General features: G+C 40.0%; 1 protein-coding gene across 1 annotated transcript in view; it reads left to right on the top strand.

Annotated features, from left to right (window-relative positions):
* Positions 1-21,697, top strand: part of SHC4 (SHC adaptor protein 4) — a 118,631-nt gene that overhangs the window by 77,195 nt on the left and 19,739 nt on the right. The window contains exons 6-9 of the mRNA XM_053594039.1: positions 1,419-1,470; positions 10,395-10,518; positions 12,200-12,374; positions 14,381-14,441. Coding sequence (XP_053450014.1) covers positions 1,419-1,470; positions 10,395-10,518; positions 12,200-12,374; positions 14,381-14,441 — 412 coding nt within the window. The remainder of the gene's footprint in view (positions 1-1,418; positions 1,471-10,394; positions 10,519-12,199; positions 12,375-14,380; positions 14,442-21,697) is intronic.

Below are 21,697 nucleotides of genomic sequence, written 5' to 3'. Positions count from 1 at the left end.
TTCCCTCTAGAGAGTCATACTTCTAATCAGCAAATGGCATTACGTGTGTGTTTTTTTCCCTGAGAACTGAGTTAACAAAAAGCATCTTTAATTATTAAAATCTTATCATTCATCAGCTTACTGTTTTCAATAAAGACTGGAATTACCAAGTGCCATTTTTGTTTGTTTTCACAAAGTCAGGAGTGCATCTCTTTTTGAACTTAAGTTTTTCATGAGTTCTTTTTTTTTTTTTTTAAATGGCTTTTCTGAGTTGGAGACCAGCCTGAAGAAGAGTGAGATCCTGTCACTAAAAACTAGAGAGGTTAAACCTTAGAGAGGTTAAATAAGTCCCAGCTACTCAGCTTCTGACCTCTTGCTCCCAGTTAGTTGGGCATTGTGGCGGGCACCTGTAGTCCCAGCTACTCAGGAGGCTGAGGCGGGAGGATCACTTGAGCCTGAGAGTTTGAGGTTGCTGTGAGCTATGACATCACAGAACTCTACTGAGGGCAACAAACTGAGAGTCTGCCTCAAAAACAAAAAAGCCTTTTTCCTGTCTATATATTGATCAAAGAAATGCCTTGTATTTTTTGTTTCATTGTTTCTTAACTTACACTGCACACAAACAAGCTAATAACTAAAAATCCCAAAGCATCTCTCTAGTCAACTTATTTTCTGATGTACATAGTGTATCTGTTTGGACAGAAATCAAGATGCCACATCCTAGTTTGTGACACATGTGATTGCATAATCCCTAATACTTCAATTTTTGACACAGGAAGAGTCATAGTGCATAGCTTTTTTTTTTTTGGAAGTTGAATTTATATTTGAGAATGCGCATCACTGTACGAATAGGAAATAGCTCCTTCCCTACCACAACAGAATGACCTAGATGTTAGCTGCAAAATTTCACATAACACTTAGGGAACATCAATTTAAAACTTTGTATTCATCCTTAATTTTAATAATGCCTTCATAATCCAGTATCTCCTTTGCATAGCTATTTTTTAAAGAATATGTCCTGGGTGGTGCCCGTAGCTCAGTAGGTGGGTGGGGCGCCAGCCACATATACCGAGGTTGGCGTGTTCGAACCCAACCCAGGTCATCTAAAGCAACAATGACAGTTGCTGCAACAACAACAACAGAATATGTCCTAATATATTTCCTATCTACATTATCTTTTTCTCCTTAGTGACATACCCTGCCTCTAAATTTCTAATCTTCAGTTTCTTTCTCCCAGGGGGAGAGACTGTGGACTGTATAATTGTTAAGCTTTATAGCATATATTTGTTTACATTTCCTTTTACAATGCTTTCCTTTTCTTTTTAAATATAAACATTCATGTTTAAGTCATTGCCTCAATATCATGTCCTAAGCGTGCTCTTCTCTTTCAACAGTGCAATTTATTCATTTTAAATGCAATCATTTTCCCTTTTTTATAGGATACCACAGACTATGTTGCCTACGTAGCTAAAGATCCAGTTAATCAACGAGGTATGGAAAGCAACTTCTAGTTTTCTTAAGAGCTGATACAAAAGCAATGAAAAGTGGTTTTCAAAATGCAGAGTGGTGACTATCACTAGAGTGCTATATTGGATTCTAGAAATATTGAAAATAAATAGCAGAGTAAAGTAGAAAAAATATATAGGTGGAATTTAAATCATTTGAGATCCACAAACCAAAGGCTTATTTGTTTGTATACTCAAAAGGAGCTGTTTTGGTTGTGGTAGAAGGCATTGGGTGCCCATCCCTAGTAGACCAAAGACTCAAAGGAGTGAAGTTCATGACCTGCATTGGCCTTGGCATGTGCGTGTGTGTGTGCGCACGTACGTGCGTGTCTTCTGAGCCTTTGTACTTAGTGTTCAAGAACCTGGAATGTCACTCTGAACATTTGGCTTCTTTTTATCTTTTGGATTTCAGCTTAAATATCTCTTCTTCAGAGAGACATTCTTTGTCTGATAGCACCTCCTATTTCCAGGAGCATATCCCATTCTGCTCTCATCATAAAGCTTTTATTTCTCTTCTCTCATTAACACCTATTCCACAAGTTTATTATCTTATTTACTCCTTGCATTTGTTGATGTGTTTAATATATCCTTTCTATTAGGCTAAAAGTTCCATGAGGGCAGGCACCTGTTTCTTTTATTCACTGTTGTCCTCTTGCACTCATCACAGTGGCTAGCACATAGGCGATGCTCAAAAACTATTTTGTTGACCAACAGAGGGAATGGAAGAATGAGCTGACTGGAATTCTTTTCCCAGGATTTAGCAAGGTTTCCTGGGAAACTCATCTCCCATTTGCACTTTGAGTCATGGGCTTGAGGTTGCTTGGGTGTTTAGACCTCTCTAGATATGCTTAGTATCGCTTCTCATTCCTAACTCTGGGACATTCAGATTTGTCTTAGGGATGTTAGGTTGGTTCTTCTTCTTAACTAGAAGCTATTGAATGGGCAGCATCCTCTGCCACCCCAGGTGTGGAGTTTGCCCCAGAACATTCATTAAGTGAACATGGAGTAGGATTTGGAAATTCTGTGTAAGACACGGAGGTGGATGTGCACATGGCATGCTGGGGAGAAAATGAATAGCACACACTGTACAATATACATGGAAGAAGGAAAAGGTCTAAAAACATCTAGAAGGCAGGAAGTGGAGAGCTAGTAAGTAGGGACTTGATCCTGTGGGCAAACGAGTGGAGAGTACTATTCGAAAAAGCAGAGTTCAGACAATGATTTGGCAGCAGGATGTAGTGGACGTATTCTTGGAGAAAGTTAAGGGAGGAGCTCCATTTGGAAGCTATTGTGATTGTCAGGAATGAAATGATGAGGACCAGCTGCTGGCACAGAGCCGGGCACGCAAGAGATGCCCAGTGCATGCTTGCCAAAAGAAGATGCAGTAAGATGGAAGGGATGGAGAGGGAGATGAGCACTATGAAATGCCCTTAAAGTCAACATGAACTACACAATGAAGAGTAGATAGTGATCGAAGAGTGGGTATAAGAGACAGGAACTGGCGAGGGTGCAGAGCTGGTGTGGGAACACAGCTCAACAAAAGATACCAGGAAAGAGCAACTTCTTTTAATCCCTGCTGGGATTTCCCTGAAGCTTAACTGCTTACTATTTGGGGTGCAGGGTAAAAGGAAGAAAAAAATATATCGGGAAATCTAGATGTTTAGTGACTTAGCCATCAGTGCCTGATTATCTCTAGACGTGTCATTGCTCTTGAATAAATGGTGATGAGTTCAAAGATTAATGTGGTTGCCAAGGGAAATGGACAGGAAGGGTCCATGTGCTTGCAAATCTCTTCCTTAACAGGAGAGGCAGAGAAAATGATGCATCGCGTTCACTTTGAAAGGCCCTGGTGTGGTACCTGAGTAGTCTGTCAGAGCCGAGCTGCTTGTAGGAATTCATGGGTGTCCTGGCATGGGAATTTTGGGAAGACACTCATGAGAACTGAGGCTATGAGGTATTGGTGGGATAGAAACAGTCCAAATAGAGCTTTCAGAGTCTGTTTTTCTTTAGTCATCAGCCTATATGTAGAAAATAAGATCAGGGCAGGAGTCAGAAAGACTGGGTTGGATCATGATTCTTCCACCATCTGACTGTGTGACATTAGGCAGATTGTTCCACATCTACAAACCTCAGTTTCTTTGTCTTTTAAGTGGGAATAATAACATTTACTTCCTGGTGGTGTTGGGATGAATAACTGAGATAACATACGGAATGAGTAATTGTCTTTAGTCCATCATCTCATCTTTAGGAAATAGGACAATCCGAGCAAACAGGTAACTTAGAAACAGGGTATTCTAAAGTTAGCATCTTCTCACCACTTACTCCTCTTTTTCCTGTCCCTTCTCTTTTTTATCTTGGTTATAATAATCTCTGTGAGAAGCCACTGTGTTCTCAACATGCCCCTGGATTGCACACCCCTCTGGTGTTAAATATTTACCCTTCACCTGAGCCCCCCAACTCAAAGTACTGACAAAGAGGTAATACCATGGACTCATCATTTAGTGGGAGGGATAAACGTAACCCATCAGATGTGCACAGAGAAGGAGGGGTGCCTGGAGAAGAGACCTCAGTTAGGAAGTGTGGGATGAGTGAATAAAGGTGTGGGGGAAAGACAGTGTAATGAGAGCTGAGAGCTGTGTTTGAACATGTGAGTGTCATGGAAATGTGGGGTTGCAGGGAAGGGGAAGCAAAGAAGTAGAGGATTCATGGCCAAAAAGAGAGGCCAGAAGCAGATTGTGGAGGGCTTTGAATGCTGGCCAGGAGGTCACTAGGAGCCATCGAAGACTTTGAGCCTTATTAAAATTATTCTGGTTACTGTCATCCTGCTGAAATTATAAAGTGATAAGTTTTTGGCCATAGTGTCTGTAAAAGTGATGTTGGATGGCAGAAAAGCAATCTGGAATTGTGGAGTATAATTCGGAAGACATCGTATTAGTCCTGAGTGGAGGTCTTAATGTCTTAAATGGCATTAGAAGACAAAGGGATAGTTTGGACCAAATTTGTGAACTACTAGTATTTGATGACTATTTAGATATGAGAGTTGTTGAAGAAATAGGAATCAGATGTTCCTGAGGATTTAATGAGATATTGTATGTAACACAAATATCTCAGTGTTTGGCTTATAGTAAGTACCTAGTAAATGGTAGCTATTGGTATTATTTCCCTGTGTGATTTGGAATGATACTCCACTGAAGGGGCAAGTATTTTATAAATAGAAAAAAGGCAAACAATCCAATAGAAAAATAGGGCAAGGAAAAATATCTGTCATTTACTGCACAATCATCATATGCCAGTCATTGTCAACACAACAACTAGGAGGTAGGTAATGATATTATTTCTTTTTTATAGAAGAAAATACTGGAATGTAAGGTGGTTTTCCTAAGGTTACCCATCCAGTAAGTGGATAGACTGATTCCAGGTTCTGAACATGCTTTTATAAAAGAACCTTACAGGCACCAAGAAACATGTGAAAAATAAAACAAGCTTAGTCTCACTAGCAAAGACATACAAATTATAATGAAACAGTATATTTTGTCTTCACATTTCAAACGTCAAAAAAGATAAAATGTAGTATGGAGTAGTAGGTTTCTCTTCAACACTCCTGATAAGAGCATAGATTCAAATATTTTGGAAAGCAGTTTGATAATTTTTATTAAAAGTCTTAAAAATATAAATACCTTTGAACCAGCAATTTTACTTCTGAGAAATAATCAGGACATGCACAAAGATTAAGCAATATAGATCATATATCATTTATATAGTAGCACAAATAAATCCAATATTCACAAATATTAAATCATGTAAATGAATCCATAGAATGTACAATCATGCAGCAATTAAAATTAGTGTTGTAGAAGAATCAGTGACATCGGGAAAATAGTCACAAGGCTATTAGCACAAATATCAGTTTATGAAGCATTTCAGCCTCAAGGGCACATGTGGCCCTCCATATCCCCAAGTGTGACCCCTCACCCCAACCCAAACTTCACAGAACAAATCCCTTTATTAACATTTGGATTCAGCCAAAGGCTGCACTCAAGCCACTTGTGATTCTAAGGTCCCAGGTTCCCCAGCCCTGGTGTATGGTATGATTCTAGATAATTTTGTTGGGAATGAGGTAGATATACAGAGAAAAACATTATTAAAACACATGCCAAAATGTTCATAGTAGTTATTCCTGGATAATGAGATTTTATGTAATTTTTATTTCTTCTTGGTGCTTTTTTATTTATCTAAAATTCTTACAATGAATATTTATTACTGTTATAAAAAGAAAAAAAGTTCTAAATCCAATAAAAAATAGTGAAACCAGAAAGATAATGTTATAGAATTACCTAATGATTTTGGTTCATCCAGGGAAAAATGGCAGACAGGAGAGAGAGTCTGAGAGTAAGAGGGTGAAGGGGAGAGGGAGGCAGGCTGTGGGCCTACAAGTGCAGGCTTGGAAGAACTGCAGCTTCTTAGCAGAACCCAGAAAGAAGGGGGCTAAGGATTTCAGGGAGTGGAGGACAGTCCTGGACAGTCAGGAGGAAAGGGGGAAGTCAGGAGTTAAGTATTACCTAAGAAGGATAAAGTTTTCTCCTGGAGGAGACATCTCAGACAGTAAACACTGAAAAAGAGTTAAGGGGAATGAAGGTGGGAAAATGCCATTCAGTCCAGTGGTACCCTGGAAAGTATAATTTCTGTGGACTTGAAAAGGACGGTTAAATCCCCAGATTGCAGGGATGAGGAGAGTTTGGCTATCAGGAGTGACAGGCAGAGGAGACCAGGCTCCATGCTGATAATCCTGAATGTTGCCTCTGTCTCAAGTGTGCCCGATTCACTTTCAGCATTACTGCATTCAAATCAGGGCGGTTGCCACTTTTCTTGGCTAGGACCCGATAGTGAATTCATTTTATAAAAGGCCTTTTCTCTAGAAAAGGTAGGTTCCAGTAAAGAGTGTTTTGAGTTTGCTTAGTGACTAATACAGCCTGCCTCCTCTGTAATTGCTGGAAGTGAGGAAATCCATATTCTCTTAACTCCAGATGTGTAGAACTCCAGGAAGATTTGAATATTTTCTCTGAATCTAGTCTGTGAGGAGGTCACTGTTAACCTGAACCACCTGGATATAGGAAGGCCAGGGTTCTGAGTTTCTGAACAAAGTTTTTTCTTTTCTTAAAACCCTATAAACCATTTGAAAAGAATCCACTTACTTATATTTATGTTTATGATTATAAAGTACCCGCTCTACTGCCTGGTGGCATTAGTTAATGGTGGACTGATTGATAACTGACTTGCTTCTGGGAGCTTGTTTCTTCCTGGAATGTGGAGGACGCCCTGCTTTGATCCCACAGCACCACCTGGTGGTAGACCTGAGAACCTGAACTTTGAATTTCTAGTTTTCTAACAAAAGCAAAAAAACAAACAAAAAAACCTGTTAAACACAAATATAAAGCGAATAAAGAAGGACCTGTTATCCTTTAGGAATAGTTCTCATCCTATTATCGATGAACACTCAGTTAGAAAATTAAAAAGACCCAAATTAAAAAGACGAAAGAAGTATGAATCTCAGATTCGTTTAAATCTTGCTTAACATAGTGTCTGATACCCAGGGGTATAACTGGCTATGAGGTGGGATGAAAAGAACCCAGATCTGCATCTGATTCCAGACATGGAAACAAAAGTTCCAGCCTCGATGGCAGAGTTATCATATCACTGAAAATTCACACTCTTCTTTGGAACGAGTTGTACAGGTAGTTGATTTACTTCCATCCCATTAGCTGAAGATGGGGAAATTCTTGGCTGAGATTTTGGAGATGGGTCTAATGCTGGGAAATGAGTATATTTATATGTGATTCAAGGCTCACCTCTATCTTGGGCCATAACTAACCTAAAAAAGACCATTTCCACAGAGCAGCATATCTGTGAGTGTCAACAATACAATTATTATGAGTGTTTCTTGAAGGTGGTGAGACTGAGCAGAACATCTGCACAGTGTTAGCCTATTTGTTCAGTGTTGCTTCTTCCCTGGAAAGACAGGCATCACTGTTTTTTTCTTTTCTTTCTGTTTAATCTTCTCAAGCTGGGCGTGGTGGCTCACACCTGTAATCCTAGCACTCTGGGAGGCCGAGGCAGGAGGATTGCTTGAGTTTGAGACCAGCCTGAGCAAGGGCAAGATCTCAGCTCTGCTAAAAATAGAAAAATTATCCAAGGTTGTGGCAGGTATCTGTAGTCCCAGCTACTCACAAGCCTGAAGCAGGATGATCGCTTGAGACCAGTAGTTTGAGTTTGGGTTCAGGTTGAGCAACTAGTGAGACTCTGTCTCTTTAAAAAAGAAAAAAGAGAGAGAGAAAAAAGTAACATGGCCCATGAACAAGACCAAGAAGCCAAAGTAATAGAATTAGAAAAGTAAATAAAGCATCTTATAGGAGTATGCTAAAAGTGGTAGAAACTGGTTGATGGGTTTGATTGATTCATTCACTCCAGTGTGCCCACATACCTTGACGTTTTCAGGGTCACACAGTAACTGGCACTTGAACTCAGATGTGAATCTTTTCCCAGAGTTCTCTTAAATGTCCTTTTTCTCTTATCCCTCTATTGGAAGTACAGTTCATTTATGCCTGCTTGAATCTCCTGCCTCTTTCATTATCTTCCTCATCTTTATCTCTCAATGTCTCCTTAACCCTAAGAAAAAAGAAAATCATGAAAATGTTACCTCCATTTTGATATGATTTCTGATTTTGACTTAATTTTTAATTGGACTAGGAATTTATGAGATTAAAAACAAAGGAATTCAAGTGAATTACCTTTTCTTATAATGTAACACAACTTCTCTTGGCTCAACTGGAGAGTGCATCTCCAAGGGTGCTTTGTAGGTCCTAGGAAATGAGGCCTGATTAGGAAGGAGACTATTTCCACAAATGATCAAAGCAATAATTTATATTAGTCATGTCTGTAAGAATGTGACCCACTGTAGGGACTCACTGCAGGTCTCACTTCAAAACAAACAAACAAACAAACAAACAAACAAAGACATTTTTGTACAGTAAAAATATTAATGATTCGGGGAAGTCAGTATTTATTCATTCAACAAACATTTTTAGAGCACATTCCACGTGTTGGTCACTGTGTTAAGCTACAGTAGAGGAAAAAATAAGGATAACACAAAATAACAGTCTAAAGACCAAATATTTTCCTTTGCTAGACAAGATATAAATTAATAGATTAGATATTCTTAGTTGTGTTTCTAAATTGGAATTAGCTCTTAAATCTGTTTCAGGATCCAAGTTGTACTTGAAAGAGACAACCTGATAAGAACAAGAAATACGGGCGGCGCCTGTGGCTCGGTGGGTAGGGTGCCGGCCCCATATACCGAGGGTGGCGGGTTCAAGCCCGGCCCCGGCCAAACTGCAACCAAAAAAAAATAGCCGGGCGTTGTGGCGGGCACCTGTAGTCCCAGCTACTTGGGAGGCTGAGGCAAGAGAATCGCTTAAGCCCAGGAGTTGGAGGTTGCTATGAGCTGTGTGAGGCCACGGCACTCTACCGAGGGCCATAAAGTGAGACTCTGTCTCTACAAAAAAAAAAAAGAACAAGAAATACTTCTTTTGGAAATCTGACATCTTAGCATTGTTTAATAATACCACCATGCCACCATTGCACACACGTGTGTACACACACATATACCTTCTAGAAGTGTTCACATTTAAAATCCTTTAAATAAAAGTCAGATTACTTCAGGAATGAGAATATCAGAGATTCCTTGAGATGATTACCAATGAAAGGTTAAGAAACACTGTTACAGATTCTATTATAACCTGGCTGTTATCAGCTCTACCAATTCTACTGGATTTGAATGAATTGCCTTTTACTTAAAATAAATACCAATTCTTTGTAAGACAATGCAAAGCATAAAATCATTCTTTTAAGTTAACAGAGTTAAACTATTTCACAAAAACAGCTATATATCTCTCCTCTGATATCCCTTTTTGTAATGTGTTCCAGTGTTGTTTTCAGACTTCCAAGACCCAAGATGCTTTTCTGGAATTCATCTAATTTTCCATGCACTCATGCACTCCCTTAAACCCATGGCCTTTTTTCTCTGCTATTCTCAGAGAAGAGCTGACAATTTCTGCAACATTCTTATGTATATACACACATATATATACACATATAGTGGGGAGATAATTTATAGTCCCTAAACACAAGCTCCTGTTGTATGTAGCACCAGCAAGTTTGTTAAATTCATTTAATTGAAGTATTCTGTCAGCTGCCTGCCAGACCTCCCACTTGTTTATTTTGTGTGTAAAAAACTGCTTCTCAGAGAAAGTATCTAATAAAAACTTAAATATCTTCTGATAATGACATGGTCGCCAAACCTTAATTTTGCTGCTTATTGGAGATAGCTCATTAGTGGAATTGGAAGATGAGGATTGCCATACTTGTCATTACTTTATGGTAGGTAACAATGACAGGGCAAAGGAGTGGCTAGCGGGGAAGATATTCCAAAGCCTCTGTCTTTATCAGCAACACATTCCCCACTTTTGGGAAGGGGCGGTTTGGGAAGTCTCCTTTCCATCTTCTGTAACATACTGCGTAAAGACCTCAAACCTCATTTTCCCATCAGATTGCTGCTGTAAGCATTTCCTGTATTGAATTTGAGAGCTAGCTCTAAATAGTTGTCATTTTAGTAGCCAAGATCTGTCTACTTTTATAAAAATGTGGTCCCCAAATACCTGCCTTGAGACTAGAATTTGTAAGTGTTTTGAGATATTAAGATATAACACTTGAATGTTTTTTCCCTTTGATTCATATGATATATGAGGTATTCTTTATACCATTTCAGAATTAAAGAGAGTTCTGGAAGTATTTTGACTTTATATAATTTTCTCTTGCTGAAAAGTTATTATGATTTTTTTGTATGTCTTCCTGCAGCCTGTCACATATTGGAATGCCGCAATGGAATGGCCCAAGACGTCATAAGTACCATAGGGCAGGCTTTTGAACTTCGGTTTAAACAGTACTTGAAAAACCCTTCCTTGAATACTTCTTGTGAAAGGTCAGCCAAGAGCTCTATAATTACTTGACTTGCTATATATATTTTAAAAATGAATATGGCATTTTAAAAATGATTAATTCTTTCTTACAAGTAGCCACAATTTCAGTATAGAATAATAGTAATATTTTTCCTCTATTCCTATTTATTCAGCTATTTCCTTTTGCTTTGTAATAAGATTAAAGGAGACACTAAAGAAGGGATCAGCCCTGTTTCTCTAATGTTACACAGGGCTATGAATTAATTAAGTGGAATCATAAAATAATAAACACCAACAAATTTCTCAGGTTTGTTTCAACTCCAGAACCCTTACATATTGGTGAAAAAGAAAAAGTCAAGAACAAAGAACAAAGACAAAATTCAAATGTCCATGGCAGGAATTTTTTTTTTTTTTTGGCCAGGGCTGGGTTTGACCACCTCCGGCCTATGGGGCTGGCGCCCTACTCCTTTGAGCCACAGGCACCACCCCATGGCAGGAACTTTTGTTAGTTTGCTTGCTTGCAATGGAAATAGATCAGCTCCAACTAAACTGTAGCAGGAGTAGAACAGGACGTAGCCCAAGAATCTGGTTGTTCTCACTCAGGCACATGAAGTCCGCAATGAAAGCTGAACCCTTTCAGGTTTCTCCAGCCTCACCGAGTGTGGACAGCAGTGATGCCTCTGGCTCCCACCGTTCATGCCTGAGAAGCGGACCTCTTGAGCATTTTAAAATGCATTTTCCCTTGATCTGTCACTTTGTGTATCAACAAACACTGGGTTTGGAGAGCTTCCTTTATGAGGTGGTCTAGGATAGCAAAGGAGAAGTGTTACCAGAAGCCTCTGATGCTGAACTTTTCCCAGGATGGTGCTTATAGCTTAGTGCATTTTGTTGACATGATAAACCCAGGGAAACTGTGTGAGTTGTCAGTAGAATCAGCCTCATTCAAAAAGACTTGATTTATTTTTTTATAAGAATTTTTTACTAATTTCAATTGGGAAGAAAAGTCTGTTTGTTTGCCCTGTTTCAATTTTAAAAACAATTATGTATTTATATAAATCTACCCCCTTGCCACATATGGTCCTAATATTTCTTTATTAATCCCATATACTCCTTCAGATTTGTGCAGACAAGATAGCTGGCGATAGCACTTCTGTTTTTTTCATCTTGGTTTAATAATCGGGCCAGGCCTCTACCCAAATAAAAATATCTAAATTTTCTCTAAGCAAAACATTTCCAAATGGAACAATTAAAGCATGCTGGAGATAGCCAAGGATACTTTGTATTTTTATGATCTTATGTTCAAAATGCCTTGTACTTAGTAAGTTCATTATTTATTATTATTATTATTATTATTATTGTTATTATTATTTTTTGTGTGTGGTTTTTGGCCGGAGCTGGGTTTGAACCCACCACCTCCGGCATATGTGACCGGCGCCCTACTCCTTGAGCCACAGGTGCCACCCTATTTATTATTATTACTATGTATCAATGAGGGTAAACACAAAAGCATCACCCAAGGCACTCTCGTTGCCTTGCCCCACTTTGTCTACAGAAAGATAAACAACTCAGCCATGTGGTCACTTCTATCCAGATGGTTGACATCACTTACACATAGCCATAAGTTTAAAACATGAATGCAGAGTTTTCAGTATGATTTGCATGGTTCCTGCCCAACCTCTTGGGGGTTCTTTTTTCCCCTTCCAGGGAGGAGGAGGTGCATGTTGATGGCCGAGCTGAGGAGAGAGAAGATCACGAGTATTACAATGAAATTCCAGGGAAGCAGCCACCTGCAGGTGGTGTTTCAGACATGCGGATCAAAGTTCAAGCTACAGAAAAAATGTCGTACTGCCCCTTACGGTGTGAAAAATTGTGTTATTTGGTAAGTAATGTTTCATTGTATTAGAACCAGCAACGCGATTCTGCCCTTATCACCAGAGTGCTTAATTTGAGCATTTCTAAATGCTGGTTTAGAAAAAGTCCCATCTTCTTCAAATACAGGGCCAGCGAGTGAATCATTGTTGGAGCTTGTACTAGATTATTTTTACCCCTAATCCTCCAATGGCAGCCTCAGTAGATGACCTCACTTCTCACTTCATTGGGAAGGCTAGGGCAATCCAACATGTTATCCTCAACTTCACCCTTTCCCCTCTCCAAGTCTTCCTACCTTCTCCTTGCTTCTCTTCCTTAGCAACTGTCTCCAAAACTATTTTCCCTGGGCTCCTGATCCAGTCCCTTCCTGCCAACTCTGTGCCCTTGTTTTGTCCTTTAACCTTTGTCTCCGTCTTTTTTCTCTATCAGTTCTTTTCCTTCTGCATGCAAATAAACTTGGACTCCCTAACAGAAGTAATAATGTCCCACCTTCTCATCAGGGGGACTTCTAGAAAGCACTGTTTCTTTAACATCTGCACTATACGTATAAGATTGAATTCTGCTTGACAACTTGATAGAAATTACTTTTGCGATGGTCACCCACGGTCTAATTGCTAAATCTATTTCATTCCACAATCTTCTTCATCTGTCTACAGCATTTGACACCTGTTGGCTATCTCTTCTTTTTTGAGACCTCCCCTGTCATCTCCCAGAAGATTTCCATCTTGTCATTCTCTTTCTGTGTCTCTAGGTGCTGCTTTTTTTTTTTTCATGTTTTCTAACATTTGATTATGAATATTTTCAAACATATGAAATAGTTGAAAGAATTATAGCGTGAACACTCACATACTTGCCATGTAGATTCTACAATTAACGTTTTACTATATTTGCTCTATCACGTATGTAGCCAATTATCATCTATTGATCTAAATTTTGAAGAAAGTCGCATCTTTTCTTTTCAAGTCAAATTTTCTTCCATATCCTCCCCTGAAAACCCACGATCTCCCTTACCACCACGTAAGCACTCTCCCAGGCTCTGCTCTCAGCCCTTGCCTTGTCCCTGGTACACCACCAGTGTATACACTTCCTCCCTCATCTCTGTCTTCAGCCCTTATCAGTCTTGTCAGCTGAATGCCACGTTGCCTTACACTGTTCATTTATATCAAGGTTGAACTCAGCATTTTCTCCCTGACTCCAAACTCGATTCCTCTCGAGATTTGTTCATGTTTATGAGTGGCACTACCACTCTGCCACAATCCTTTGTTTTTATTACACTTTGGGGCTCATATCAACTCAATCTCAAGAGCTAGGATTCTGGTATGAAAATATCCTTTGAATGTACCCAGAACTTTTCCACTTCAGCTGCACCTTTCTACATTCTGGCCTTCACTTGCCTCAATGATTGTGAAAGCTTCTTTCCAGTCCCCAATCACATCTCCCCAAGCCCACCAGCACAGTACTGCCAGATTAGTCTTCCTAAAAGCATTGCCCTTCTCAAAGGCATCAGAAAATCCCCATTCCAATGCTGAAAAGAGCTATCTAGATAGGGATGATTGAAGCCTTTTGATTGGATGAGATTCTTAAGGATGAGAAGTGAGTTTGGCACAAACCTCAGTAGAGTGGGGCTCCAATCTGCCAATTCAAAGTAGAGAAAAGTTGTTGGCTACATGGTCAGTGTTTATACTGATGTCTTGGAAATTACTTTCTGGCTAGTCTTGGATGGTGTCCTGGAATGTGACCTCCCAAGCAGAGGCAGTAACCCTCAGGACACAGGACACTGGCAGCCTTTAGGAACCCCCAGCCCAATCAGACCCACCTCTGTAGCTACAAAGCAATGAAAAAAGTATACTCTCCTCACCCCAAATCACAGTTTCCTTTTCTTAGCTGTCAGATATTTCCTGTGTCAGAAAGTGAAATTGTCTGCTGTATTCTTCTGGGAGCATTATTAGTATTTTTTAAAAAGTTTGTGAATGTGTAGCATGTTTATAAATGTTTCACAATTTGTTGTTTGTACAGCCTGGAAACTCCAAGCATAGCAGCGTATACGAGAACTGTTTAGAGCAAAGCAAGGCGACAGGTAGGTCCAATGTTCTTCCCCATCTGCCATCCGCCTTTTTCCTTCTAACCCCTGTGGTCTTGCATGGCCCTTGCTCTTAAATACTTCCTGGGGAAGTCAGGTGTGTATAAGTAAATATATAATCCTTTGCTTCAGGCCTCCAAGAGAGTCCCAGAAGGCTGCAAGTGTGTCCCTCGGACGGCTCGTGGTTTTCCCTCTCTCTATGTGATCCCCCATGGTGATGGTTTTGCTTTATGGAGTCTTTTCCTGCTTTGACGTCATCAAAGCTCTCCTCCGGGAAAGGTGCTTTCTCTGTTCCAAACTCAAGGGAGTTCCACTTCAAAGAAGATCAGACAGTAAACTAATGTGAAAATTGATGCCTGTCATATCCGTTAGGATTAAGATAAAACATTTATTCCAGCTTGGCAAATGGAACAAAAGGATTAGTCAAAATATGAGTGTGTCAATTAGGAGCCTTTCCAGCCCACACTTGCCGGGGTATTAAATGTTTTGTTAATGTATGTGATCGTTGATGTTAGGCAAAAGTTTTCCACAATGCAACTATAGTGCATATAAGATAGCAGGTTGGAAATATATTTTAATGAAAACAAGTTATACTGCCAGTTAGTCATTGTGTTCTTACGAGTTGTTGAAAGTATTTATTTCTTTGGGAAAGAAAGTTTTTAGATGGGGAGATGACTGAACAGTATAAATTATTCAGTGGAGAACAGAGTTGGGTAACCATATTTGAGGACTCAAATTAGTAGAAACTTGTCACCTACAAGGTAGTCCCTTCCAAGGATAATCCTATGTTTCTTGTGGAATTGTGCCAATGAATTAATTTTATTATTTTTTATACAGTGGGGAATACATGAGGATTTGTTATTTCTGGTATAGTTGTGATTACCACCCTCCTCTACCTTGTAAAATGGAATTGTGAGCTAAGGTAGTATTTTAAATTCTTTAGAAACATGGCTTCTGGCAGCACCCATAGCTTAGTGGGTAGGGCACTGGCCATATACACTGAGGCTGGCGGTTTCAAACCTGGCAACAAAAGAAAAAAATAGCCAGGTGTTGTGGCAGGCACCTGTAGTCCCAGTTACTTGGGAGGCTGAGGCAAGAGAATCGCTTAAGCCCTAGAGTTTGAGGTTGCTGTGAGCTGTGACACCACAGCACTCTATGCAGGGTGACAGCTTGAGACTCTGTCTCAAAAAAAAACCCCAACCAAACAAACAAAAAACAAACAAAAAAAGGCTTCTTTTGATAAAAATTAAAATTCCAGGCTTGGTACCTGTAGCTCAAATGGCTAAGGCACCATCCACATACACCAGTGCTGGTGGGTTCGAATCCAACCCAGGCCTGCCAAACAACAATGACAACTACAACCAAAAAATAGCCAGGCATTATGGCAGACACCTGTAGTCTCAGCTACTTGGGGGGCTGAGGCAAGAGAATTGCATAAGCCCAAGAGTTGGAGGTTGGTGTAAGCTGTGACACCACGGCACTCTACCCAGGATGACAGCTTGAGGCTCTGTCTCAAAAAAATAAAAAATAAATAAAATAAAATTCCATGCCTTTCTTTGAAGTTTTTTAAAATTCCAAATTAATTCTTAATAATATGACTAAACAAATTAAATTAGTGGTCAGTTTGACTCCCTTTTAAAAACTACCCTCTCTAAGAGGTGTAATTCCTTCCTCCCTTTTTTCCATCACCCTGGAAATTCCTAACCTAAGGATTAGTAGTCAGGAACATACCACATATGCTCTGCCTTATTGTAACCATTTTCTCCCTGTGCTGAAGCTCACTTGGAATTTCCTTTATGCCCTTTTTATCTCATTCATGTATTCTTCATTTATTTTATTTTATTTTTTGAGACAGAGTCTCACTTTATCGCCCTCGGTAGAGTGCTGTGGCATCACAGGTCACAGCAACCTCCAACTCTTGGGCTCAAGCGATTCTCAGCCTCCTGGGTAGCTGGGACTCCAGATGCCCACCACAACACCTGGCTATTTTTAGAGATTGGATCCCACTATTGCTCAGACTGGCCTCGAACTCCTAAGCTTATCAATCCACCCACCTCAGCCTCCCAGAGTGCTGGGATTATAGGCATGAGCCACCACAACTGGCCATATATTCTTTATATATTTAACAGTTCACTCAACGGCTATTGAGAACTTCCCATGGGCCAGGCACAGTGCTGGGTGCAAGGGATGGAGACCCAGGTGGCACTCATTTAATTTGCAATTCAACCAGAAATTTATACCTTAAACAAATGTGATGAGTGTTTCAAAGCCCTACATGTTACAAGAACAAAAAATAGGGAAACCTAAGTTAATCTGGGGGTGGGAGGGTTGTAGAGGCTTTCTCTAAGGAAGTGACACCCAAACCAAGACCTGAGGGATGAGTGGAAATTACCTAGTCCCAAAGAGTGAGGTGAGGAAGGAAGGGAGGGTGGCAGAAGGAGAGGGAGAAAGACAGGAAAAATAGATAGGGAGAGAGAGAAAATAAATGAGCACCAGAACTAAATGTTCCAGGAGCTGTTCCCAGATCATTAGCACAGAGAGAGCGTAGGGCAAAGAGAGGAAGAGGGGTCTTGAATCAATGACAGAGTCCCAAGAAACTCCAGCATTTTCAGCCCTGTCCAGATACCTCCCTTTCCAGCTTATCTGTTCTCCCCCCATTAAGCAGTTTTTATACCCATGTCTTCTGTCCTCAGTCATCCAGCTTCTGAGGGGAACTTGCTACGTGAAAATTCTTGACATTTCTAGAATTATGTTGAACGGGCTAAATCACAAAGTTACCAATGGAGAAAGGAGCGTGGTTTCCCTTCTTTTCTTTCCCAAGAACTCTCAACTTGATTTTTGAAATATATTTTAAAAGCAACCTCTCCCCTAAGCATAAATTTATAAAGAAATTAGTGGATATAAGGAGATATCATTTCAACCTCATTCACTTTTCTTGACTGTCGTCATCATAGAATTCAGTTTATTGTTTCTGCTTCTCTTGGTTTTACTTCTTCTTTAAAACAATATACATATAATGCCTTGTTCTTACATAGCATGTATGTGCCCTACATCTCCATAAGCAGATCCAAACTCTTGTAATAAAAGTTTTGTTGATTCTTGTTTTTTTCTAAATAGAATTAGTTTTAGCCATAATGGTTAACTCTTAGACAGTAGGAAATTTTGTGGCCCACTACCTTTCTTAACAGTGACTCTGTGGTAATGAGTAACTGGAAACCTTTCAGAATCTTGGGGACGTAAGAAATGGTGTTTGTATTTTTTTTTTTTTTTGAGACATAATCTCACTATTCACCCTCGGTAGAGTGCTCTGGAGTCACAGCTCACAGCGACCTCAAAGTCTTTGGCTTAAGTGATTCTCTTGCCTCAGCCTCCCAGGTAGCTGAGACTACAGGTGCCCACCACAATGCCTGGCTATTTTTTTTGTTGTTGTTGTTGCAGTTGTCATTGATGTTTAGCAGGCCCAGGCTGGGTTCGAACCCACCACCCTTGGTGTATGTGGTCAGTGCCTTAACCACTGAGCTAAGGGTATTTGTAGTAGACAAAAGTCCTGCAGCTACTTTCTTCCCCCTGTAAATCATTGAGTTACATCATTGTTTTCATAAAGAAGTAGATTCTGAGTTCCCCAGTGGAACCAGAAAGCTCAGAAGCCATCTCCCCAAACCTTAGCCATTAACACCTTGGTGGGATAGGAGTCAACCCATCCACTGGGGCCACTGTGAGTGAGACCTCTCCCACTGTGGCAAGTGGGAGTTTCCTACTACAATGTTCCTTTTTTTTTTTTCTTTGCAGCTTTTTTTTTTTGGCCAGGGCCAGGTTTGAACCCACCACCTCCAGCATATGGGGTCAGTGCCCTACTCCTTGAGCCACAGGCGCCGCCCTACAATGTTCTTTTTATCTTTAGATATCTAGAACCTTGGAACCTGCCTATGACTATTTGGGCATATCTCTGTCTTAAAAGTGATCTGAAATTCTTGACCAATGAGCAAATCACTCACAGTTGCCAGAATAGCAAATACAGTTTGTATGACTTTTCACAGAGATTCATATGTCAGCATTTGAGAGGCACCTAGACAAATATTTTCAGTGAAGATTGGCTTTTTTCCTCCAAAGGCATTTATTTATTCAAATATTGACTTAAAACTTGATTTCTGGTATATCATAAATACTGAAATAGGCTTCTGGTTGTTGAAGGAGTTAATTGTATTTATCACTTCAAGTGAAAATGGAAATGTTGATTTTTTTTTAATCAAAAAGACTTTAAATTTCCGTAAACCCTAAGGGCTTGTGCTTAAAAACTTTGTTACTTACAGTATCTACACACTTCATGTATTTATTTTCTGACACAGTTTTTTTCTTAGGCAGTTTGGATAGATTCTCAGAGTAATACTTGGCTCAAAGAATTTTTGGAATACATAATGCCTGGGAAATGTGGCTAAGATCACATCAACCATACACCTTAGCCTGGAATGATTTCAAATTTGGGTATGGGGTGGACTGTCTGCATTTGAAAAAAAGCGATGTCAATTTTCGAGAGAGACTGGGATAGACCCCAAAGCTTGTGTGTAATCCTGTGGGACGATGCACTCGAGGTGGTGAGTTCAGCTTAAGGCTTTGTGAAGGGCAGCTGAGTCACGTCCTGTGATAAGTGTTAATTTAGCCTTTAGAACATGGTGGAGTCAAATACACTAAGAAAGAAAACTGGGTAGACAGGCAGTCCTTTGTTCATTCAGCTAACAGACATTTTTCTTTAAACACGGGCTTTACAGAACACACTAAAGATGCAGAAGCTACGCAAATAAATGGGTGAGAGTCTCTTTTCAAGGACTCAAGGGGGAAGGCAAACAAGTAAACATATAGTTACAGTTGATCGTGGACTGGCATCTTACCCAACCAGGAGGGAAGGACTCGGGGGAAGGCTTCCTGAAGGACATGGTTTCAGAACAGAATCTTCAAGGCAAATAGGAGTTCAGTAAAGAAAAGAAGAGGTGGGTATTTCAGTAAAAGAAAAGCATCATGTGTAGATGAACAACTGAGCACCAATGAGAACAATGTATTAAATGTCAACTAAAGGCAGGTCCTCTGCTCAGTGTCTCAGTAACATTATTTCACTTAATTCTCACAATTGTATTTTAATCTAGGCACCCACATTTTACATATGTGAAAACTGAGTCTTAGAGAAGTTAATTAATGGATACTAAGAGATACCACAGGAGTTTGAACTCACATCCATGGGAGTAGCTGACCTCTTAGCCACTTGCAATCACTTTTGATCACTTTTGTTGCATTTTCAGTGCCTTTTTTAAGAGCAGGCTCTCCTAAATAAATGATTGTTCAATCATATGTAAGTTACATATGAATACAATACTAATATATTATGCGTATATAAAACACACAAATGTCGAAATTTTAAAGTTAGAGTTGGTGATGAATAAATTTTTTTTAAAGTCTTGCTAATTACAACAGCTGAATTAGATCGTATCTCAAGGCCTAGTATCCATTTAGAGCATCTATTGACAAAATAGATGTAAATCTAGATTTAAATCTTGACAGTTTTAACTTTTAGGGGTCCCCAAGCTCTGACTGGATTAGGTCATCCTTGTTTATAAGCCCTTAATGCAACTGAGGAGGAGCTTTTACTCAGGGTAAAGGAAGTATCTTTGATCCTTAGTTTCTTTGCAGGGATTTTTCAGCCACTTTCCATTCCTGAAAGTAAGTTTAGTTTAAACTAGATAATGCAACTTATAAATCCACTTAACTAAGCAAATGGAAACTGCCTTGTATGTTGCAAAATGCACAAAACAAACAAAGTGTCCTGTTAACCCCTCCCTCTGTAGAAAGGAGTCCTCTTTCAGTCTACCCCACGTATGGAGTGTGACACATGGCAGGCTGACACTCAACAGGTGACAAATAGACAAGAACTAAAGGAGGAGCAGGTGGTCTTCTAACAGGCTCCCCCTCCTTGGTGAACACTTAGGTTTCCATACTGCGAGTTCACCATGCTGTGAAATGCACTGTGAGGTGGGTTCTTCTTGGACCACATCAGGGCAGTTTCATGACTGAAGCAGAAGGACTGTAGAAGTGTTTCTCCATAAGGCAATGGAAGGTCACCACTTCTCATGCAGCCTCATGCTGATCAAGTAGCATATTTGGCTAAAACTATAAACGTACTTGTTTAAACAGTAAAGCAAAACTGTTCTATGCTGGCACTCTTAGGACAGAACCCTTGAAAGGTACAGAGTATGTCATGCCATCAGGTAGTGAAATATGGTTCATTCAGTAACTATTTGTTGATATCCTAATATTATGTGCCAGGCGTGTACAGTGGTTGCCGTTGTGAGCAAGGCAGACAGGATCCCTGCCTGTATGGAAGATGCAGTCTAGATGCATCCAGATACTAAATAAAAATAACATAAAGGATAAAATTATTGTGATAAGGGTTTTGAAGGTTAAGTGGAAACCGCTAGCAAAGCAGAAAGACCTAATCTATTCAGGAAGGTCAAGGAAGGCTCTCCTGAAGAAAGAGATGTTTCAACTGACATCTGAAGGATGAGAGTGATGGAAAGGGAGAGGGAAAAGTGTGTCAATAGGAGGAGATGGCCTTTTGGTGGACATCATATGGCAAGGCCAATGTGACCCTAGGCAGAGACTAGGGAGGAGAGAGAGTAGAAGGGAACTCTACAGTAAACAGAGCAGGGCCTGCAGCATGGGAGACAATTGAAAGGTTTTTAAATCTCTGAGAAATAGGATCAGATTTGTGGCGGGTGTTGTGGAGGGGGAGTCTCACTCTGTTGCCCAGGTTAGAGTGCCATGGCATAGGCCCATCTCACAGCAACCTCAAACTCCTGGGTTCAAGCAATTCTCTTGCCTCAGCCTCCTGAGTAGCTGGGACTATAGGTACCTGCCACCACACCCAGCTAATTTTTCTGTTTTTATTAGAGAGGAAGTTTCACTCTTGCTCAGGATGGTCTCAAGCTGCTGAGCTCAATTGATCCTCAAGTCTTGGCCTCCCCTAGTGCTAGAATCACAGGTGTGAACCACCGTTCCTGGCCCCAGATTTGCAGTTTTGAAAAGATCATTTTGATCAAATACTTAGAATAGAATGGATAGGGAGAGGATAGATTAAGAGGGGAGGAGGATGTAACCTGAGGGTTGAGTTGTGCCTATTGAATAACTGAATTAAACATCAGTAATCAGTGTAAAGCTGAACTGGGCAAGAAAAAATTTGGGGCACAGAGAAGCCAGACTTTTCACAC

The sequence above is a fragment of the Nycticebus coucang genome, chromosome 6 (genome assembly GCF_027406575.1).
Source record: "Nycticebus coucang isolate mNycCou1 chromosome 6, mNycCou1.pri, whole genome shotgun sequence".
In the NCBI taxonomy this organism is placed as follows: Eukaryota; Metazoa; Chordata; class Mammalia; order Primates; family Lorisidae; genus Nycticebus; species Nycticebus coucang.
The sequence above is the reverse complement of the archived record's forward strand: the minus strand, read 5'-3'. Positions and strand labels throughout refer to the sequence as shown.